Consider the following 24,520-nt stretch of genomic DNA (forward strand, 5'->3'; position numbering starts at 1 on the left):
AAAATCAAACGAACAGGCCGAGCACCGAGAGCCCACTGTTTTGCTCATGTAGGCATGTGGCTCGTATATTCGTGCAAATCGTATCTTTCATGTCCATCATACGCTATGTGCAATTTATTTTACATGACTTTTGTTATATTAGTTTTATATCATACTAGTGTTGAAGTAAACTAAACTGTTTGTGTTGACATTTTTATGCTAGTGTGTATTTTATATAGTATTGCAAGTGGCTATATTATTCATATGGCGTAACTATCTGATGCTATGACTAGTGTATGAAACTGTAAGTTAAAGTTGTGCATTACCTTCCAGTTTTTAAGACTGATACGTCTTAGACATCTTCTATTAAGACTGGACTAAGTACTGACCCAGCTACACGTGAGTTTCCTCACATTCTGTATATTAGTTTATGTGAGCAACTAGAACGTGAGCGGTGATCGAGAAAACTAGAAAGTGAGCTGATGAGCGACAATGGTAGCCATCAATTACTCATGAATGTCTTTTTTTCCATTCTTTTTGTATGACAGCAGATGGTTAACTATAATTTTATTACCGGCTTTTAGGTGCTTGTTCATGTCGCACGATTTAGGTAGATAGGAGATGTGCTGATCTGACGCTTCATGTTGCACATGAAAACTATAAAATTGCACATATTACCATCAGATTATGAACACGTCTAACACGAAGCAAATGTGGCATGCAGAACTTAGGTTTAAGAAATAACTTATGCCTGTGTACCTCCTTCACTTTGCTTGCTTGCAGTAGCAGAACTGGAGAACAACTTTCCAGCTCAATCCCTACATGGTACTTGCAATAAATTCTAGTTCCAGCTTAAACCGGCCAACCATTTCAAAACTGAACTACTTTGTTAGAATAGGAGTAAATGTTAACGTTAAAATAATAAACATCAGCATACTTCCCTGACCTGGGATGATATTTGCTTTCAGTGCTTTGCAGAATTTTTATAATCAGCCATGGCAACATTATATATGGTACGCGTCAATTTCCCACTGGTGCAACCAGCCAGTGGGGCAACTGGTGCAACGCGTCAATTACAACAAGAGCATAATAGCCGACTTAGCGGACAAACGGTCGGGTTTATTAAAATTTAACCTAACACAAGGTAGGGTCTATAAAATTCCAACAACACACTGCTTTTCATCTGGAGCCCCACTAAGTTCTTAAGGAAGCCTAGAAATATATACATGCTGCCTGGCTATCATCATCCTCGTCCCCCATGGGAACAACTGATTCGAACCCTTATGATTTTTGTCCTACGGTATACAGATATGCTCTGCCATATGCTACTCAACTAAGTATGCTCCTGCTATATTTTGTTCGACCAAATCACACATAGACAGTCATGCACGTCAGTTCTGCTCCGTGTATTTAGCTTGATATGTAGAGTATCAAATTCCGCTATTGATCATAAAAAGCTAGCCTTCGGTTTTGGGGTTGCTGACCTGACATAGTGAATTAGAGAGCAACAAACAATTTCAGAAATAAGTGGGAGAATCAAATGTTTGAAGATAGGACTAATTGTTCACCATGAATTTGCTAAGTGGATTGACAAGACTTAGTGGACTAGATAGAGGATGAAGATAATTATGCTATACTTAATTATAAGTAGCACACAAACTATCAATTTCATAGTTCGGTGACATCATTTACTGCATATCTGTTAAACAAATAAGTTACTCACTGAAGTCGTCATCGTTATCATCATCTGTCTGACTGGTAAAAAATGGAGTGAGATAGTTCTTGTCAAGGGCAGTGAATGATGTTGTGCTGCATCATCATTAGAAAAGGATAAGTTATTGTTTCTTTCCCATTACCTGTAAGCAAATGGAAACCAAATACCTTTTGTGAAACTGTTTGAGTTTCATTCTCAATCCTCCTCCAGAGGATGTTCCTTCTTCATAACTTGGAGGCATGTAACCATTGTTGTCCTCGTAATTCTAAGAATGGTGAACGCATAGAAATGATAAAGTAGCCTCACATGTTTTTTGAAGGGCTCAGATGTATTAAAAGCAAGGAAATAGCATGACACAAAAGAGTACAATAACCTAAAATCATTTAAGCCTGGGAGACTAAAGGCAGATAAATCAACCACACCTTCACTAACCAGGAGTCTACGTCTGTCAGGAGCAGTACCAACAAACCCTTGACAAAATAGCCAAATTGTGGTACTGTAATTTTAATATTTTGGCTACCTTTATGGTACTCTCCCTGTCTTACTCAGACGCCACAACACCCCTCCCCTATGTCATAAAGTAAAGTTACTATAGTACAAATGTACAATAGCCACAGTGTGCTGTATAACTCAGAACAATGTGCATTCTAGTGGAGTGTCATAAAGCCAATTTTTTTTGTAAATAGGAAAACTAGAAGACAAGTTCTTCCATTTTAAAATGTTAAAATACAAACATTTGGAAAACTAGTAAAGTGCCATTTTTGTACGGTTTTCATTTATGCTTGAGTATAGAGTATAAAACATAAAAACATGTGTTTTGTTGGCTAGATGGCTATGAATGTGGGTTTGGAGCCAACAACCATGGTTCGAACCGCCATTTGTACATAATTTTAGTTTTTTTACCATTTAAATGTGAAGGAGCAGGGAGAGGAGAACGTAAGAGAAGGGATGTCGCACGACGACAATAGAAACGGTAGAAACTAATGCTTTATATAGTAGAAATTGAATGGCTATGAGCTCAAACCGAAATGTGAATTCCACCTGATATTCAAAATACTACATAATTGATATAGCCACACGTCTCATACAAGCTAAGATAAGCAAGTCTTACTTCTCTTGATGTGTTTTCATCTCCAACAACATCCAAAGATTCAAGCATAGTTCCTGTCGACCCTCCAATGAGAAGTACCTGGGTGATTAGTCATATTTGATCAAAGTAATAAAGTAGACTTGTAAAGATATTGTAGTGGTTGTGTTGTGTATCATTCCAACATATAGCATTCCTTAACAAAAATGGACAACAAAGAGAAACACACAAATACAATGTATGCAAGCCACATGCCCACACACACTAGTCAAGAACAATCATGGCATGGGCTGATGATAGGTGACCAATAATAATACTAACTAAACCAGGGAGTGGAACCTAGGCTTGTCCCACAACCAAGTCCCTGAGAATCCCTAGCCCCAGCAGCACACCATACAGTACCTTCTTCGGTTACTATCATGACCACCATAGTGAGGCCATAACATATGGCACTTCAGAAAGCCCATAATTTCAATCTTTTTACAAAGAAAACATGTCTGCTTGACAAAACTACGCATGCACTGAATTTTAAACTTAATATATTATTTTGCAGAATTTATATTTTAGCTTTGCAATAGGCAACAAGCAAATGCTACAAGTGCACCAAACGACAAGCACAGTGACAGTCATAACTGAACTACAAGTCTTTTTTTTTTGAACAACTGAACTACAAGTCTACAACCCTAGTGCATTATCTTATGGAACTGCAGTATGTTACCGAGCTGTATGGCATTCCAGCTTTATGTGACGTGTGCGGTGGTAAAAAATAAGTGTCAAAAAGAAGTAATTACCGTCAAAACAACAATGGCAGTGGTGGTGGTGAATATCGTTTTTCCATGTCCTTCAGGAAGTTCATGCACAGATTGGAGAGCAAGTGCAAAAGCCATGGCCCCTCTAAGACCTGTTTGTCAAAAAATAGCAACGACCTTAATAAAGTATCAGTTTACACTTTATACTTACAGTATAAAATTATTACTCTAATGGTACTTACCACTGAACCAAAGTGCTTTTTGATGTTTTACAGGTATACGGCGATGTTCTGGCCGAGACATGTTAACCAAGTATGCACAAGAAAAGACATTTGCAGCCCTATACATTAAAAAGTTCCTTAAGTTTACCTTGAAGCAAAGAAAAATAAAAAAGCATAACATATTGAATATAAATTCCTCCCACAAACGAAAGCAGTAAGAAAACAGCATACTGTTTGTCAGCAAAGCAAAAAAAAAAATAACATATTGGAAATAAATTCCTCCCACAAATGAAAGCAGTAAGAATGCAGCATACTGTTTGTCACATGCACTGAGGCTTAACTTGGATAAAATAGATTAAGTTTTTGGATTTAGGAATAGGTCATTTTTCTAAGTACTTTACTGCCATAGACACACAATGATGACTCCATCTCTCATGCTTCTACAAATCATGTGCTTTGTCAAGATTCAAGAATGAAGTGTTCATGGATCAATCCATTCCAATCCTCAAAGCAAACATGAAAATGAGAAGGAAGAAGGTCATGGATCACCCGATGCCTCAAAACAAACAGCTCAAATCTCAGTATAGGCATAGCATAATGATAAAAATCATGGAAGTCCCGATATAAGCAATGCTACAAACTATAGAGAAACAAAAATAGACATGTGGCTATGTAATATGTAAAGGGATATCGTAGCAATACCTTGCAACAACTATGAATATCTGTTTTCGAATAAGTCAAGGAATCGAAGGTAAACTAAATAATTGAAAGGCCACAGCCAGTAATTATTCTTTTGTTAAAACTATACAATGCTTTTTTAAGGATACAATTGAGAAGAAGATGAAGCCAACATGTGACCAGCTATGCTCTTCCATGGCAATATCGAAACCCATATAGATGAACCTAAAAGAAAATAAGAAAGTGCACGGTTATATTTTCCAATTAGGCCATTACACACTACAAGTGCTCCTGATGCTTACACAAATGTTTCAGCTAAAGATGATAGTAAATGAAAAAAGGCAGAAACAAAGCGCTGTGAGTTGTCTGAAAGATTGGAATATGTGTAATGCTTCATAACCTGAGGATAAATATGAAATGTGTCAGGTACAATCTCAGTACAATCATGAATAATATAATATGATGAATTGCAATAGCGCTTACCATCCCTGTGAATAATATAGAAACAATCCCTGACAAGCCAAGTCCTTCTGCTAACATGTACCTACATATAATTCACAAAGTTCCACTGAAACAAATCTCCCAACAGGAAAAATTACATTGAAGTTTAGAAGTATTCTTACGAAAAGTAAGGAAAGAGAACAAAAAGGCAGCACTCCAAGTTCTGCAGACTGAAAGAGTAAGCAGGTAAGTAGATCAGTAAATTAACATATATCAGTCCTTTGAAACAAAAGAAAAGGTGAAAAGTAAAAATAGGCAACATGGTGACTTACTTATCAACGTCCAATCCAGCATATTTGAATAGGTATTGAGTGGTCAAGGGCTCACAAGGTTATATAGTAACTCAATGTGCAGTAGAGCAAGCATTTGGCGTACAATAGCAAATAAATGCTCCATGTTTGCATCAAACTTGCTAGAAGTCAGCACTGCAGATGCACTAACTACTAATGTATTAGGTGAGAAGAACATAGCAAATAGGTATGCCAATAAATCTTTTCTTCTTAATATAATGATGTGCACTACGCATTCGAGAAAAAAAATAGGTATGTCAACAAATTTCCTGTGTAAGTTGGCTAAAGGGCAAGATATTGAATTGATCAAAATATGCTCCATAATACATCTGATGAAAAAGTAAAAGTACATTACATTAGATCAACAGACCAATTATTACAGGTGTGCAACTATTCATTCATATGCTAGAAACAAACTTTTGTATTTAAGACTTAGGAAAAAGGATATAAGAGCAGAGATAAATCCAACTCCCACACCTGCAAACAGGATCTGGAATGGTTATATAAGCTCATGAATGAACAAGAACAGGGAAAACACAAAAAATCAGAGAAACTTTATGAGTGAAAAGTATGCTTATTCCTAGAAAAATCCATCCCTAAATCAAAAGAGACATGCAACAAATATCATTTAAGCAAGAGAGTCTCTTAGCTTGTTGTTTCAAGAATGACATTAGAAATAAAGAAATGATTTGTTATTGTTAAAATAACTGATCGCCCTACTTGAAACATTAAGACAAAACTACTCCATGACACTGCAAGGTTCAGCAGCTTAACGTGATACTGTCAATGTTCAAATGGATGTTATTTCCAAAAGTAAAGGTGCAAATAAATATCGTAGAAAGTTAAAAATAGAAATCTGCCCGGGGCAGTTTAAAGAAAGCGAACAAGAACAATTTGCTCCAGTGCTTTAAAAATATGATAATGTGACTGTTGGAGTATAAAATGAATTGCCCACCTCTCCCTATGAACTTAATCTTTTGGGTTAAACTGGTTGGTGCATTCCATGGTTTTAAAGTCATCCGACTAATCGCGATTAGTCGGACTTCTGTAAGGGCGATTAGGGCGACTAGAAACCTGGTCGTCCGATTAGGGTTGTGTCCGACTAGGTTCTCTGTTTTGGGCTCCAGCAGATGAAGCAGGTATCTGCTCTTTTCCATTTGGGCCGGCCCACCATGGGAGCTGAAACTGAACGCCGCTGCCCTTAGCCCCTTATACAGTCGTTTGCCCTAGATGGAGCTGAGCGCCGCCACCTTCATCTGCTTGCTGGACTGCTGACTGCTCTGAGTGCCGCCGCCCTCATCTGCTTGCTGGAGCTGGACTGCTGACTGCTGAGCGCCGCCGCCCTCATCTACCGTCGGCCCGTCGCCCTCATCTCTGCTTCGACCTGTCCCTGCTCCAGCAGGAATCAAAAGGTTCAAGCAACATCTTGCTGGAGGGTTTGGTGATGTAGGGATGTGCCCAAGAGCGCCTGAATTGGTTAGGAAGGAGATGGCAGGCTACTTGAAGAAGAATGCAAGGAATAAGAAATTGTTATTAGATAATGAAGGGGAGAATGTAGAAGAGGGACAAGAAGATAGTGATGCAAGAGAAGTACCAAGTTCTGGCACGACAGGAAAACAAGTGAAGAGGAAATTAGCTCAAGCTGCTATTAACTCCTTCATGGTTTCTGGTCCAGTTAAACCACAAACCCAAAAGCAATGCAAGTCAGTTAGTTCCATGTTGTGTAAGACACCGGAGGAAGTTGTTGCAGAAAGGAATAACTCTAAGTGTTCTCAAACTACTCTTGAGCATCTCACAAAGAAGGATAAGGAGTCAAAACAGATTGTTGATGATCATGTGGCTGACTTCTTAATTGAGAATGGGATACCGTTCAATGTCATTAATTCAAGAAGTTGGGAAATCATGCTTGAGTCTATTGGTCAGTATGGTCCTGGTTATAGGTCACCAACATACCATGATTGCAGGGACAAATTGCTTGACAGGACTGTTGGAAGGACAGCTGAACTCAGGAAGAAACATGAGGAATCTTGGAAGGAGTATGGTTGCTCAATCATGTCTGATGGGTGGACCTCTACAAACCACCGTCATATCATCAATTTCCTTGCCAACAGTCCAGCAGGGACCTTTTTCCTTGGTTCGGTGGACGCTTCAAGCGAGGTAGCAAATGCAAACATGCTAGCAAATCTGTTGGAGCAGCACATAAATCAGGTTGGCAAGGAAAATGTGGTGCAAGTTGTTACGAACAATGGGGTAAATTTCAAAGCAGCGGTAAGAATCCTTATGGAAAGGATTCCAACTTTATTTTGGACACCGTGTGCAGCCCACTGCTTGGATTTGATGCTAGAGGATATTGGGAAGATAAACAATTTCAACACTTGCATTAATCATACAAAGAAGGTGACCAGATTTGTATACAAGAATGGCCGAGTTCTTGATATGATGAGAGGTATGATTGGTGGAGATCTAGTGAGACCTGCTGTGACCCGTTTTGCTACTGCATTCCTCACATTAGCGAGTATGCAAAAGAATAAGCAGGGTCTTAAAAGTTTGTTTGTTTGTGATGAAGGGCATAATCACAAATTGGCGAAAACTAGAGAAGGAGAACTAGTTGAAAGCATTATCCTTCCTGTTCCATTTTGGACAAAGTTGGAAAACTGTCTTTGAGCTTCACAACCACTTCTTATTGCATTAAGAATAGTAGATGGAGATGAAACACCAGCAATGCCTGACATTATGGCAACCATGGAAAAAGCAAAGAGCAGCATCACTAATTCTTTGAGTAAGAAGCCACAGTTAGTGAGGATGGACCGTTCCCTACTCCCTCCTCCCGCCCCTTCCCCTCCCGCCCCTTCCCCTGCCCTCCCCGACGGCGAGTCCCCTGCCCTTCCCGGCGCCATCCTCCCCCACCCATCTCTGGCGGCCGCCGTGCAGCCGGCAGTGCCCTTCTCCACCAGCCGCACGTCGTCCCTTACCCCAAGGGCGGCGGCCACCCTCCAGGCGTCGGGACGTCTTCTTCTTCACCAGGATCTCGTTCACTCGTCCCACTCTTCTGGTCGCGGCAAGGCTCTCAGGTGGAGAGACTCCAGCCCTTCGTCGGATTCGTTGGATGTTGGGAGCCCTTCTTCGTTCAAGGATATCCTGCTCGCGGGAACGGTCTCGGCCTCAGTCTCGGTGACGTCTGGGGACATAGTTTCCCATGGCGCCCAGGCTAGGACCTTGCAGGCCTCCGTGCAGAATTCCTCTGGTGATGGTGGACGGTTTGTCCGTCGGTCTTCCCCACTGCGCTCTTTGGTTCAGCCCAGGCTTCAGAAGCCTCTGGTGGATCGTGATGGTTTCACACTCGTGGAGAGTCGCCGCACACAGAAGCAGAGACGCCGCCTGGAGAAGTCGTTTGGTGTTCAAGCTCTGGAGACCTTTAAAGGACGGTGCTTCAAGTGCCTCTCACCTCATCACCGGGTTGCCCTCTGCCGTTCCATCATCCGCTGCCTCCTTTGCCATACACCTGGGCATACTTCCTACACTTGTCCGCGTCGCCTCCAGCCTTACCGACAGCAACCTTCCTTTCCACCGGTCTGCTCGCGCATGGCTGGACGTCTGTGTGCTCCTGTTCATCGGCTGCCTCCTGTCCATGCGGCGCAGTGCTCTGTTGATGCTGAGGGGCCACTCCCAGATGTGAGTCGTGGTAGAAGGCGTCGCCTGGAGTCCGACATCGCTGTTGATGCTGGTGATGATGTCTGCACGGAGCCACAGTTTGCTCCTACCCGGATCATCCCTTGGTCTCCAAGTTTCAACCAGAGGACTGAAGTGCTTGATCGTGCCATTGTTCTCACGGTAACTGTGGCTATTAATGAAGCAGTTGAGGAAGCTATTTTGGACAGCTTTGCGCGGCGACTGGCGCTTGTTCATGACTCGCTGTCTATGTGTCGTCTGGGTCCTGCATGTCTGCTTCTTATTCTTCCAAGTTTAGAAATGGCGGACCGTGCTTTTGATGGGGGCAGAATTGTGAATCTATCCCCCACAACTAAAATCCATGTTATGCGGTGGAGCAGAACCCTTAACTCATCTGCGGCGGCGTCTCTGCCTTTCCAAGTTGAGATTGAAGTGTCTGGCATCCCTGCACATGCTTGGGAGTTGGAAACTGTGCATGCTCTCCTCAATGAGTGGTGCTGGATTGCTGATCTTCACCCAGATTGTGAGCGACAGCGTGAGGTGTTCAAGGTTACCGCCTGGTGCTCCAGCCCGGGCTCCATCCCCAAGGAGTTTAAACTTGAAATTGTTGATCCGGTCACAACCGATGGTGGTATGCTGCGCCGTTCATTGGTCTACCCTATCCGGGTGTCGGTGAAGGTCCTTGATCGACCGGACATGTTGCAGTCCCTACAGCCGTCACCTCCTCCGGCGGAGGATGATCCCGATCAGGGCAGGCGGCGGAGGCGACGTCGATCTAGGAGGTCGTCTTTTGGTATTAATGCTCCCGGAAAAGGTTCGACGACAGCGGTCTTGCCTCGGGTGTCGGTTCATCAGCGACTTGGGCCGCGCGTGCAAGCCTGTGGGAAGGAAGGAGTCAGGGTGCCTCGCCTGGCGGTCCATAAACGGCTAGGCCCTCTGGGGATATTTAACGCTGATAAAGGTGCAGTCAAGAAGATGAAGCGAGTTTGGATTCCCAAGAGAAAGTTGGAGTCATCTGTGTCTATTTGGATTCCTAAGACATCGTCTGCTCTTGTGTCTCCACTCCCGGTTGCGGTTGATGATGCATTTTTGGAAGCTACTAGTTCTACTGTCGTTACTGAAGATACTTTGGCTGGCTCTCCAGAGGTTATTCCAGTGGATGGTGGAATCTGTTCGGAAGCTGCTATTATTTCTGATGCTCCAGCCCGGTTTCCCATGGTTGAATCTGATCTGCAGGACGTAAATGTTCTCTCCGAGGGAGTGGGTCTTCCCTTGGTTGAATCTGATTTGCAGAACATTCACCTTATGGAGTCTTCCTTATCAAGGAAGCATCTTATGTCACCAAGTCTGTTAGTTTATTCCAGGAAAAGACATCAAAAGCTACAGCTGATTGACAGTATTGATGAGAATGGCAATGTCGGGGCTGCTGCAGATGCTATAATTTCTCCAGCTTCGGCGACTGGTTTGGCTGCTGATGGGACAGATCACGTTGGTCAGGGCCCAGTCATTATCGGGGATGTGGCAGATGCTATTGTGTCTCCAGCCACGGCAATAACTTTTACACGTTCTGAACCTATTTTGAGTTTGGTTGAGCCTACTGCGGCTGTGGCAGACATTCTGATGTCTCCAGCTGGGGTGGCTCCCAGTCTTCTTCCTTCTCCTTCTGGCGAGCAGGAGAGTTTGGTTGAGCCTACTGCGGCTGTGGCAGACATTCTGATGTCTCCAGCTGGGGTGGCTCCCAGTCTTCTTCCTTCTCCTTCTGGCGAGCAGGAGACTTCCCAGTCTTTGCAGAGAGAAGTGTTCATTAAATCTGTTACTCGGCAACCTTCTAAATTGCTTCCTGCTCCTCCAGTCATCTTGAAGAAGAAGGACAACAAATTGCCCTCCAGATCGGTGCCACGTCGCAGCCGCAGAGTTGCTGGTGTAGGCGTTGAATTTAATGCCTCTGACCTTGACAGACGTGCTATCAAGAAAATCATGAAGGCAGTTGGTATAATTGCTGATAATGTGGGGATTGACCAGAGGGCTCAAGAGGAGTATGCTGATCTTTTCAAGACATCTTTGTCTGATATTCATGTAAAAGCCCTTGCAGCCTTGTTTGGCTGGCAGGTTCCTGACCAACTGTAGGGTCTAGGATTGGATCTGCTTTGTTTTTCCTTTTGTTGTTCTCATCGCCCTTGTGTCAATGAATCCGGATCGTGTTCTGATATGGAATGTAAGAGGATTAAATTCCTCGGCTCGGCAAGACTCAGTCCGTTCCTTAGTTACTTCCTCAAAAATTGATATCATTTGCTTACAAGAAACTAAATTGGATGTCGTTACCAGAGGGGTCCTCCTATCAGCCTTAGGCTCCGAGTTTCTTAATTTTATCGAGCTACCTGCTGTTGGCGCCAGTGGTGGGATTTTGGTGGCTTGGAAACAAGATGTGGTTGTCACAGGCACGCAGTATATCCGGAATAATAGCGTCTCAGTCCAATTTCTCAATGGAAATGGGAGCCCCTGGTGGCTTACTTGTGTTTATGGACCGCAGGGAAATAATGATAAGATCCTATTCCTGCAGGAACTCAGAAATCTGAGGGGGCTGTGTCTTGGACCATGGATGATTGCTGGTGATTTTAATTTGATCTATAAAGCTGAAGATAAGAATACCCCACATTTCAACCGGGGTATGATGGGAAGATTTCGCAATCTGATCAACGACCTTGCTCTGAGTGATCTTCCTCTGAATGGTAGAAAATACACGTGGTCCAATCAGCAGGCTAATCCTACCTTAGTGAAGTTGGACAGGGTTTTATGTACCTTGGATTGGGAGGAAATGTTTCCGAATTCTCTGCTTCAAAGTCTGGCCTCCAATGACTCTGATCATTGTCCCCTTCTTTTGGGTTTGAGGGATAACATTTCGGGTAGGCGCAGGTTCCATTTTGAAGCTTTTTGGCCCAAGATTGATGGTTTTTTGGAGGTTGTTCAGTTGGCATGGCATTCTGTCCCTGTTTCGAACTGTCATTTTTCCACTCTGAATCTTAAGTTGAAAGCTGCTGCTAAAGGGCTGCATGAATGGAGTGCTAAAAAAGTTGGAAATATTTCGTCCACTTTGGCTCTGACCCGAGTGTTGTTGCATCACTTGGAAGTTGCCCAAGACTCTCGCCTGCTGTCTCCAGCTGAGTTGTGGTTTAAAGTAAATCTTAAGAAACATTCTCTGGCCCTTGCTTCCCTTCAAAGGACTATTGCTAGGTTGAGGTCCAGAATTGGGTGGCTGCGTGAGGGGGACGCCAACACTAAACTGTTTCATATGCATTCCAGATTTCGAAAGAAGAAAAATTTCATCACAAAATTGGTGTCCAATGGAGCAGTCCTCTCTAGTCATGATGACAAGGCCAATCTGATTGATGATTTTTATGGCAGGTTGCTGGGGCTCTGCAGTGATAGAGAGCATACTATATCCTTGGAAAACTTGGGGATTCCAAACTTTGATCTGTCAGCCTTGGATGCCCCATTCTCAGAAAAGGAAGTGTGGGATACAATCTGTCTTATTCCCTTAGATAAGGCCCCTGGTCCGGATGGTTTCACGGGGAGATTTTATAAGGTTTGCTGGGATATTATCAAGGTTGATGTTATGGCTGCGTTTTCGGCTGTTGGATGCAGAAGATTCATTAATTTTCATGTTCTAAACACTGCATATATCACCCTCATCCCAAAGTTTGAAGGGGCTGATCAAGTAAAAGATTTCAGACCTATAAGTTTAGTTCACAGCTTCGCAAAACTGCTCACTAAACTCCTTGCTAATCGTCTGGCGGGTAGATTACACACTATGGTGTCTCCTAATCAAAGTGCCTTTATTAAAGGTCGCTTCATTCAGGATAATTTTATGTTAGTGCAACAGACTACTCGCTTTCTCCATCAACATAAACTTTCTCGAATCCTCCTGAAGTTAGATATCTCAAAGGCTTTTGATTCAGTTGCTTGGCCTTTCCTCCTCGAAGTTCTGCAACATTTGGGCTTTGGTCAGATATTGAGGGACATTATTAGTGGTTTGTTATGGACCTCTTCATCCCAGGTGTTACTTAACGGACTGCCTGGACAGACTATTATTCACCGACGTGGTCTTAGACAAGGCGATCCTTTGTCCCCTTTTCTGTTTATCTTGGTCATGGATATTTTGGTATTCTTACTTAACCGTGCTGAACAGGTTGGGCTGTTGCAGCCCCTTGCCCCACGGATTTTGCAGCACCGGATTTCGTTATACGCTGATGATGTGGTGATATTCCTTCGCCCGACTGCTTTGGATATCAATATTACTTTGGATATTCTTCACCTCTTTGGAGAGGCTTCCGGCTTATGTACTAATGTCTTGAAGAGCAGTGTATATCCTATTAGATGTGACGATCAAGACCTTGCTGTGCTTCATGACTTGCTACCTTGCGAGGTGGCTGATTTTCCTTGTCGGTACTTGGGTCTACCGCTAGCTATTAAAAAGGTCACTAGAGATCAGATTCAGCCCATCATTGATAAGATTGCAAATAAACTTGCTGGTTGGAAGGCTGATTTATTGACTAAATCTGGTCGCAAAATCCACGTCCAGTATGTTCTCACAGGGATGGTCATTTATCTTGCTATGGCTGTGGATCTTCCAGCTTGGGCGCTCAAAGCTATTGACAAGATTCGTCGTGGGTTTCTATGGAGAGGGCGGAAAGATGCAAGAGGTGGTCACTGTCAAGTGGCCTGGGGGACTGTTTGCAGGCCTATTGAGCTGGGTGGACTTGGTATTTCGAGCTTAAAAGAGCTTGCCTGGTCACTTAGAATGCGCTGGTTATGGTTGGCAAAAACTGATCCAACTCGCCCTTGGATTTCTATTTCTATCCATGTTCCTAAGAAAGTAAAAGATTTCTTCTCAATGGCTATGCAAACTGATATTGGTAATGGTGCTTCCACGCTTTTTTGGACAGATAGGTGGCTGTCGGGACATAGAATTGCAGATTTAACTCCACGGTTATTCAGAATTATTTCTAAGCAAAGGACTAATCGGAGAACAGTATCGGACGCTCTTTCCAATCACAGCTGGATTTCGGACATTCAGGGGGGCCTTTCAGTGGGTGTTATCAACGAGTATCTTCTCCTGTGGGATTTATTAGATTTGGTTCAGCTAAGACCTCATGTTGAAGACAAGCATTTCTTTCGCCTTGCTGCCAATGGAAAATATTCTTCCAAGGAAGCTTATAGGGGTTTCTTTATTGGGTCAATTGAGTTTGAGCCTTTTCATATAATTTGGAAGACTTGGGCTCCTCCGAAATCTAAGTTTTTCATGTGGTTGGTCGCTCATAAGAAGGTGTGGACAGCTGATAGGTTGCAAAAAAGAGGTATGGATCATCCGGAGAGATGTCCATTATGTGATCAGGATCAGGAAACCTTGAATCATATGCTGCTGGGCTGCGTTTTTGCTAGAGAATTTTGGTTCAAGCTGCTTCTTCTTGTAAATCTACAACACTTGGCCCATCAGTCCTGTGAAGGGGTTTTTATGGATTGGTGGCAAGACTTGAGCACCAAGATTCCTGGGGTTGCAAGAAATGGTCTTAATTCTCTTGTCATTCTTGGTGTTTGGACCCTTTGGAAACATCGCAATGGCTGCGTTTTTGACAATAAGAGTCCTAGTGTGGCTGCTGCTATTAGAAGCATTGGTTTGGAGATTGATCTTTGGGTTATGGCTGGTGCAAAGAAGTTGTCCTTGCTTACTGCCCCCATCCCAGGTCTACCTGTTAGCTAGATAGTTGTAGTGCTGTTTTGGTAGCAGTGTTTTTGTCATGGATGGTTTCATTTATGCTTGTTTTTGGCCGCCATAGGGCGGCCTTATCTGTATCTTGGGGTCCTTCTTGGACCTTTTTTCCCCTTCTTAATATATTTTCGCGCAGCTCTCCTGCGCTTTCGAGAAAAAAAAAGAAGCCACAGTTGCTTAGAGAGGTCTTGGATTGCTATGAAAAGAGATGGGATGATCAAATGGAGCAAAAGATATATGGAGCAGCCTTGTTCTTAAACCCAAGCAAGTTTTTTACTTTGAGGGAAAAAGATAGGAGGAGTGCTGCAAGGTTGAGGTCTATGTTTAATGATGTTTTATGGAAGATGGTGGTTGATGAAGATGAGCAAAGTAAGATAAGTAAACAAGTTGATGACTATCAGAGGTCAGAAGGTGATACTTTCTCAAAGCCTGGTGCAATAAGAGATAGAGATAAAAAAATCCTAGTAAGTCTATCCCCTCTTCTAGTAAGTTTTGTTCCCCTTTCACTAGTAACAATTTGATTTTAATTACCTACAGTTAACTGGTGGGGATCATATGGTGGTAATACATTTGAGCTCCAATGTCTAGCAAAGAAAATTGTGAGCCTTTGTTGTTCTGCTTCAGACCGTGAGCGCAGTTGGAGTGCATTTGCTAATGTATGTGTACCTTTTGTTTGCATATTTTGTCTTCTCTAAATTGCTTAGGTTTCCTTTTTTTGTCGTTATGTAGATCCATACCAAGAAAAGAAACCGTTTAGAACATAAAAGGCAGGACAAATTGGTGTATGTTAGCTACAACCGAAAGATGGCAAATAGATTTCAAAGAATTAGAGAGTTTGGCTCAAAGGGAAAGAAAAGCAACCCCTAGATCCTACAAGAGTTCCAAAGGGAAAATGAGTGGGTTCATGAAAATGATGAGGACAATAACGTTGAAAATTCTCTTTAGAGGGTTGTTGATGAAGCTGTTGGTGCAACTGAGCATCTAAGGGGTAGAAATCTCCCTAGAGCTGCTGTTGGGGCTGTTAACAGAACATACACTAGAACAAGGAAGTGTATTGCTCGTCCTCCACAGTTTGGTGAATCTGATTCTGATGAAGAAATGCAAGAACAGGGAGAAGAACTTGCTGTTGCATCCACTGAAGTGTAATCCTGGAGTTGAAATCAATGTGGCAGTGTATTGCTGTATACTCCAATCCAATGTAAGTGTCTAAGTGATCTTTACCTTTTAGTGAAAACATGATCATTCTACAGTTTAATTGTGGAGCAACAATTATTATATATATATATATATATATATATATATATATATATATATATATATATATATATATATATATACGGCGCTGCTAAAATGCACCTGGGTGCATTCTCTATATTGAATGCACCCAGGCGTAAGTCCTGTTTCGCGCGCCTCCCCGCCCTCGCCGCCGCCGCGCGCATCCCTATCCCCGCGCCGCCGCCGTCTCCTCCTTCTTCCTCTGATCCTCTAAACCTAGATCCCACCGCCGCCGAGCGCCTCCCTGTCCTCGCGCCGCCGCGCGCCTCCCTGTCCCCGCGCCGCCGCGCGCCTCTCTGTCTGTGTGCCTCCCTGTCCCCCGCATTAGGTGGGATTGCAAGCCCGCATTATGTGTGATTGCAACTGTTGTATAATTTTACTCAAATATCTGTTAAAAAATGTAAACAAAATGATTGCAACCGATGGTGTGTTGTAATTGCAACTGCTGGTGTAGTGTGGATGCAACTGCTGAGTTGCTCTTATGTGATTGCAAGTACTGAATAACTCTGAGAAATTTTGTTAAAAAATATGATTGCAACTGCTGGTCTGGTGTAATTGCAACTGCTGGTCTGGTGTGATTGCACTTCTATATAACTATGTCCAAAAATTTGTTAAACAAACAAGATTGCAACTACTGGTCTGGTGTAATTACAACTGTGGGTCTGTTGTGATTGCAACTTCTATATAACTATGTCCAAAAATATGTTAAACAAACAATAATTGCAACTGCTGTCTGGTGTAATTGCAACTTCTGATCTGGTGTGATTGCAACTTCTATATAACTATGTCTAAAAAATCTGTTAAACAAACAATGATTGCAACTGCTGCCTGGTGTAATTGCAACTGCTGGTCTGGTGTGATTGCAACTTCTATATAACTATGTCCAAAAATCTGTTAAACAAAACAATGATTGCAACTGCTGTCTGGTATAATTGCAACTGCAAGTCTGGTGTGATTGCAACTTATGTGAAGAGGTTGAGCCGTTCGCGGAGGAGCCGTTCACGGAGAAAGAGGGGCGGGAGCGGGAGCGGGAGCGGGAAAATGAAAAGGTTCTGTCCGGAGCGTGCGGGAGGGACGAAACCGGCCTGGGTGAGACGGTTGGCTCGGACCTGGCACATAGGTTCGGCCTGGGTGCATTCTCTATATTGAATGCACCCAGGTGTAATATATAAATACAGTATATATATATATATATATATATGGTCCTGTTATAGATGGACGACTAGGCTCGACTAATCCCGATTAGTCACCTTATCGGTGCTTAGGCGACTAGAGTCGACTAGCCGACTTTAAAACCTTGGTGCATTCAACTCAATATGATAACAAGCCAGATGTCTTGATTTTATATCCTGATTAACGCAGTTAAATAAAATAATTGTTGCTTGCTCCTATTCTACGTTGAGGCCTGACTCTCCCCATTAGCTTAAGCTTTTGATTCAACTGGCCAGTGCATGTAACTCAATAGTGACCATGTACCTTTTGATAAAGAGCAGCCCAGTATTCAACTATATATTAGATTGGTAACATGATATTTTACCTATGCCTATTGTAAGATTGTAAATGTAGCCAAACAGACAAATGCTGCAGCAGATTCAGTTGAAACAAAACTTGCAGTTAGATAACTTGTGTAAATGTAGCCAAACAGACAAATGCTGCAGCAGATTCAGTTGAAACAAAACTTGCAGTTAGATAACTTGTATATTGCCTATTTAGGTTCAGCAGGAGACCAAGCCTTAGATTGTAAAAAATGGTAGAAATGGAGATTTCACAGTATTATTAAATCTCGCAAGATGTGAATTGCCGAACTCCATATGCTCACAATAGTAAAGGACACAATTTTGTAAACTTTAGAACCATGCAACAGCTGAATGTGGACCAAAAGTGCAACCTGATGACATTGAACCAACAAAGGTTTCGAGAAATTGGAGAATCATCATAAAAAAGTTCTCGCCGCCTGCTGCATGACTTCTGACTGATGACATTGTCCTGAAGAGAAGTACATATGTAAGCAAGAAAATGGTTTTGAAAAAATATGCATCAGCTCAGAGCCAGAGGCAGACCTGTAAAGAGAAATTGCCATCTGTCCTTTCCAAACAGGGATACATGCAAGTTAGTCATAAGTACAAGTGCTGACTAGTAAACTGCAAGCAATTGAAAACAGACCGCATCATTCAAAACAGATTCTCCAAACACCAAAGCATACAAGTTAACATCAGAACCCAGTTCCTGCACAGAAACGAATTCAAAGAGCTGTGCATTATCAGTCTATGGACATCTTCAGAATCAGACATCTTCTCAGCCTAATGCATAATTAAATTTAGGTCATGGTTACCACTGGACAGAATCTGTTTAATGAAAGACTAAGGAAGAAGAATATCTACTGGAGCATGTTAGAATGGTTGCTTAGCACAACTTCACTAAACTGATGAAATATACATTAACTTTACAGCTAATGAAGACATCTGTTCTGATGAAACACCAGTATGTACTGATTATCATGGATTTCATTTTGAAACTTACAATTAACATAAACAGTTATAATTGTATGAGAAAACAATGGCACTAAAATTTTTTTATCATTTTTTATCAGATAGTAGAGAAGGGCGGGCCTGGTGCAGCGGTAGAGCCTACCGTCTGTAACTGGATGGTCCCGGGTTCGAGCCCCAGCCTCTGCATATTATGCGGGTAAGGCTTGGCGCTTAAAGATACCCTTCCCCAGACCCCGCACAGTGCGGGAAGCCTACGGCACTGGGTACGCCCTTTTTTTATCAGATAGTGGGAATGAGCTTTTTCCTTTTCAGGTAACTTTAAGTTCAAGATAGTATGTGCAGTGTGCAGGACTGCAAGCCATCTCTTGTTCATTTTGCACTGCAGCTTAGGTATCTGACATGCAACAGCATAAGCTAATATTTATTTTCGTAATCAGCAAAACTTTCTATGACTAGCTGCCTATTTGAAGCAAATAAATAATAGGCTGCATAATTGGGCTGGTTAGGATTAAAGATGTTACAAGGAGGGGATGCTCAAAATAAATTCTGAAGATCTCTTCTAAATCCCAACTTTATGTGTAAGGCCTGATTTACTGAAAGTTACAATAAACCTAGGCTAAAGAGCATGCTCAAAATCACTAACAGGTAAAGTATCAAAAAATGATAGCATCTAATGTTCCATAAACAAAAAACTAGAACGCTGGAGCTTCTTCGAAGAACAGAGACAACTTAGCTGTTGCATTAATTTCATAGATAAGAAACATAAGAATAAGATCAAACATATCAATAAAATGGCTTTGTAAGATTATATCGAACTACAAGTTCAACAATGACAACAAAAACAAATACGAGGCACCTGGAATATTGATAGCACTGTGACAGGATCAGTTGCAGATATAAGAGCACCAAACATAAGGCATTCAACCAGTGGAAGTTTGTACATTAGAAATGTCAGCCCACCAAGATAGCTGCAGTGTGATACAGAATAGAATCAGGAAACAAAATATTTCAGCAAAATCTGGTAAGTAGAGTTTGTTTAATTGCTTACACAAGAACTCCTGTTACAACAGAAGCAATGAATGTCCCAAGAATTGCAAAAGTTACGATAGCCCCAAAGTTTGCAAAGAATGGTTTCTGTAAACCAATTAAGAGATTAAAAAAGGTAGCTTAGAGAAAGAAAAATGTAGCCACGCTGAAGTACTAACCGGAGATAAGCTGAAACCCGACTGGGTATATTGGAGTCAAGGAATACAAATCTAATGTTCAAAAATACTCCAGTAAATATGCTTATGGATAAGCAATATGGTAGGTAGTAGACCTTTCTTTTCATCAAGAAAATCCAAGTGATAGACAAAGAATTTCAAAAAAGGATATAATATTATCGGAGGTAATAAGAACAAGAAGAAGAACTCTTCATGGAAGTTGAACCACGTCCTGCAAATTGATGTAAACAAGACATAATTAATCATAACATGCTCAAATCTTGTGCAAATTTAAATCACAATGAACGAACAGATATTGAAGATGTATAATAGATAAAATTGCAAAAATAATATAAACCTTGTGTTGGTCTCTGTATTTGAAATATTAGCGAGGCCACCAACAACTAAGCCTGAAACAAAAACATTGAAGTTCCACAGGTAAACAATGACTGCACTGTGCTTGAGCAAAAAAATCAAATAAATATACCTGGAGGGAAGCACCAATTTAAGAAGGAACTATAAGAACAAAAATAATGGAAAGAGCCCAATTATTTCTACCTACATTCCTTTTACTTGTTGGCTGACCTGTGACCTGAGTAATTGGCTTCAGAGAAGCACGCTTTCCATACAAGAAGCCTACTTTTTCCACTGGTTCTCATTGATCAAACAACAGAAGCTATCGTGAATCACCACGTAAAATTGTGCATTTGAATTTTTTTTCTAGTGATCAAACTTGACTATTGAATTTTGTCAGTCCATAACACTCCCTCCAGTCCCGGTTTCTAAGGCGCTGCAGTATTTCTCCAAAAGTTCAATTACCTATGTGTGGCCGCTTTACAAGGTTTGTGGCAATTAAATACTCCTGCTGGTCATGCATACATGTTGAGGTGTAGGCATCCATGTAGACTTCCACTGGGCAGTTGTGAGCAAGGGACAAATGCAGACTAGGTGATGACCAGTCGTCTGTGACTGTGAGGAATGCATAGGAACAGGATGTGGCATTTGGCATTCCAGCATGCCACCCGAGGCCAAGTTAATGTCCATATTAATGTGAACATCCATGCAACCATTTACCAGTACCTGGAGTACTGCTCATCACGCCTAAGAAACCGGATCAGAGGGAGAAAATACCAAAAAATAACTTTTTAAGTCATCTTATGTGATGTTTTGGGAAGCAATATGGCTTGACTAGAGAAAGGGCCTCTAGCTGAGTTGGTAGGTAGTCTGAGTAGCACTCCTCAAGTCCTAAGTTCAACTCCTCGTGGAAGCGAATTTCAGGTTGGGGTTAAAAAATCCTCTTGTTTGCCCCATACTCCCACACCAAAGCACAGGTCTAAGGCCCGGCCTTGATCGCATCGTTATCACATGGGCTACGGTTGTTGTTGTGTATGGGTGGAGCAGAGGTTCAGTGGTTTCCTCGACCTGTGTGAGAAGGACTTTTTTTAATACAAAACCTGGGGCTGTCTTAGCCCCCGCATGTCATGTTTTAATATTGCCTGGCTGCAATGGATATAGGGCGTGTTTGGATCACCGCCGCCGGCCCCACGCTGCGCCACACTTCGCGCACCGCAGTTGTGGCGGCCGAATCGGTCGCCGCACCTTAGGCGGGGTGTGGCGTTGGAGGTCAGCGTCCAAACAGGCCTATAAGTCTATAACCTCCCAGCATGATTTAGCCTACAGATTCAAGTATGCATTTGTTGACATGATTATTTTCTTGAACACACAGGAGGGATTTGTATCATCATATTTAGAAGAAAATGGTTTATAACATACCAACACCACAACAGTTATACATGCTTGCCACTAAAAAATAATTAGTAAAAGTCAAAATGACCTCAACCAACAAATCAACTATCAGTTGGCGCAAGTGTAAGGAGAAGAGAAACCCTTTGAGCCCTAACCAAACACCAGAGTTGTAACTCCTTCCTAATGAGCACTAGCACCCCATTCAATTTAGGCATGATCCCATCACCCTGTTCATTGGTATGAGGACGAACTGACGAAGGAAATAGATTATTCTGACCTAATCTTGTGATCATGTACCATTTAGCACAAACTACCAAGTCATCTTATGATACCGATCAACAGAAAACCATGACAGACCCATAGGCTTCAGTAGAAGATTTTTAATTTTCTTTCAAGGGTACCACTCAATGTGCATTACTGCAATAAATTTCAGTAATCAAGATTACATACCCCACAAAGATAATGTTTCCTCGTTTCACTCAACCAAAGGTTTTTAATTCCATACTTTAGAGATAGTTCAATGACACATTGGCTAGCTAGAGGGCACATTTTGGATAACTTTCTTCAAGGGGATTACCATAACCATTTACCGTCAAATAAACTTGCACTATCAACATCGTTTAGCTCAATACCAGTAGCATGACATCACAAACAGGGATTTCAAATAGAAATAGTAGCAACAAAACAGAAATCTCCTTTATCCAAGTCAAAAGTAACCATAAATACAATTTACATAGTGCTACAAAAGGAAGTGGTGACATGAATTTCAGGTTTATAGCTAACAATTCAAACGAGGCAAAGTTAGAAATAAGTATTGCCAAAAGAGGTCATTTCAAGTTGAAATTCAGTGGTTATTATTTTTTCAGGGCGCAGTAAGATTTGAACCATGTGAGAGGATTTGGAAAACTTGGGCGCCAGGCGAATACCTCTTCTTTATGTGGTTGGTCACACATAATAGGTGCTGGATAGCCAATAGGCTAGCACGGCATGGTCTTGATCATCCAACTCAGTGTCCTTATTGTTATTAGGACTCGGTAACTATCAACCGTCTTCTGGTGTTGCATGAGATTTTTTGTACAGATTGCTGCAAAGGATTGGTAGGCAAAGTATTGCAAGTGCTGCTGGGCCAGAACAAACGAGGTCTGTGGATGGTTTGGCAATAAAAAGCTTGAACTCTATCATCATCTTGGGAGCTTGGACACTTTGGAACCATAACTCCATAAGAATCATTGTGTGTTTGATGGAGCTTTGCCTAATCTAGCCCAGGGCCCTGGGCTTCAACTCTTTCCTTAGAGGACATGAGCTTGTGGTATATTGCAGGCGCCAGGAATATTTCTTACTTAGCTGGCCTGCTGCCTATGTGAGACTAAGCCAAGGTCGCCTTTTATTATAGCAAGGGCGAGCATCTAGGTTAGCTTCTTTGGTGTGAGTTTGGGGTGTTTGTAAGGGGTCTTTCCCTTTTTTCTTATTATAAATGATAAGCAGCTCTCCTACATGTTGGAGAAAAAAGTATTGACCAAAAGAGGCCAATTCGAGTTCAAACCAGCAGCAGAGTGTCAAGGAAACTAGAGGTGCTTGCTTGAAAAAAAAAGGTTGAGACTAGAGATGTCAAGGAGGCTAGGGCCTACCTATGGGTGATTGCTTGAAAAAAAAAGTGGATACTAGAGATGTGAAACTGAATGTAGGCATTGCATCCTGAGGGATACAGGACACTGACTTAAAAGCTCTTCCGACAGGCGCTGATGAATTAGTCAAGGTGACAAGGAACAAAAGTACCGATGAAGTAACCATTATGTTTTTTGATAGGTTTTACGTCGTGAATACGCTCCAATTCTGTAAGAAACTCGATGAAAGCATATTTATGAACTTGAGAACTAAGATTTATTTGTAGCATCTAAAACCATCGTCCTAAATGAATCGTCTATAGTGTACCAGAGTGAGTAGCCACTATGCCTAACATTTCAGTCTCGGGGAGGTAAGGCATGGTGCGCAGGGCAGGCGCATACGTACCAATTAGAAGCGAGGCGCTGGCCTCGGGGAGGTAGTAGAAGCGGTGGCGGCGCAGGACGTGGCCGAGGACGAACGAGAGCACGAGCATGGAGATCTGCAGTAGAATCCCCACGCCGGCCACTTGCTGCTCCTTCCCGGGTGGGGCGAGGGGCGGCGGCTGCGCCAAGCCGCCGCCCGCCGGCGGCGAAGCCGAGGCCAGGCTCAGCTCCAGCGCCATCTCCCCCACCGGCGGCGCTGGAACCTCCCTAGTCTCGTTCGGGATTAGGCGGAGCGGAGGTTCTAGAAAGAACGACGAGGCGAAGAATCGGAGGTAGCACGGGTTGGTTCGCGGACGGCTCGGGAGAGAACAAGGGAGCGACGCCGCGGCGGGACGGAATGCGGGGGGCCTTGGTGCCGCGGTGGGCCCGCGATTCCTCGATGCGAAGGGAGGATGCGTACAAGGCCGGTGCTTCGTGCTAGATGTTGCTGTCTGCTCGACTTGCCTTCGTGCCTGTCATGTTGGAACTTGGAACCAACCAGAAAAAGTCATCGGTCCAGAAGAACGGGCTGGAAATTTGATGTCGTTTTGTTCCTTGCGCCTTTGTACAGGAAGAAGAACAAAAAGGTCAACTAAGACATTGCTTAGACCATGTTCGACCGTTTATCCATATAATCAACTAAAATATTATTCTGTATTGAACATTATACTATTTGAATAGTGAATTTTGAATATTGATATAGCGATTGATAAGTTGTCGTAGATAGATTTAGAGCAAGTATAATAAGTTAATGTAAATGGACGATAAAAGATGTCACATCATTTATATTCTGGCTCTTTGTGTGTTGGCTGCCAGGTGACCCAAGCAGGTTCCCACATCGACATCCTCCTATGCTATTTGTCTTCATAATGCATTCAACACAATGATTACGTGAGTGCAGTGTCTAAGAATCTTGCTTCTGCTGTGTTGTCCATGCTATTTTACACATAATGTTAATTTTGTTCATTTCGAAACATGTGTGTCTAATGTGTTGTATTAAGTATGTTTGTTGCGTCAATGCTCCTTCGTGTAATATGTGAAACTTTCTTATTAAATCATTTGCATTCCATTTTTAGGAGGTCCGGCAATTTAGACACAAGGCTTGTCCAATCTAAGAGGACCTCCG

At 42.4% G+C, this 24,520-nt stretch overlaps 1 protein-coding gene across 1 annotated transcript; it reads right to left on the reverse strand.

Moving 5' to 3' along the window:
* Positions 1-1,067: 1,067 nt before the first annotated feature.
* On the reverse strand, positions 1,068-23,843 carry LOC100272972 (uncharacterized). Its single transcript, NM_001147423.1, is given in 22 exon segments — positions 1,068-1,463; positions 1,703-1,788; positions 1,861-1,958; positions 2,805-2,882; positions 3,572-3,681; positions 3,772-3,869; positions 4,453-4,472; positions 4,578-4,653; positions 4,731-4,828; positions 4,912-4,972; positions 5,052-5,099; positions 5,202-5,233; positions 5,668-5,696; positions 17,819-17,916; positions 17,991-18,010; positions 18,094-18,156; positions 19,276-19,387; positions 19,468-19,553; positions 19,625-19,649; positions 19,794-19,853; positions 19,980-20,031; positions 23,378-23,843. Coding segments are annotated over 22 exon segments (1,611 nt in total). The 5' UTR covers positions 23,595-23,843; the 3' UTR covers positions 1,068-1,419.
* Between the last annotated feature and the right edge of the window lie 677 nt (positions 23,844-24,520).

This window comes from Zea mays, chromosome 7 (genome assembly GCF_902167145.1).
Source record: "Zea mays cultivar B73 chromosome 7, Zm-B73-REFERENCE-NAM-5.0, whole genome shotgun sequence".
NCBI classification, from domain to species: domain Eukaryota; kingdom Viridiplantae; phylum Streptophyta; class Magnoliopsida; order Poales; family Poaceae; genus Zea; species Zea mays.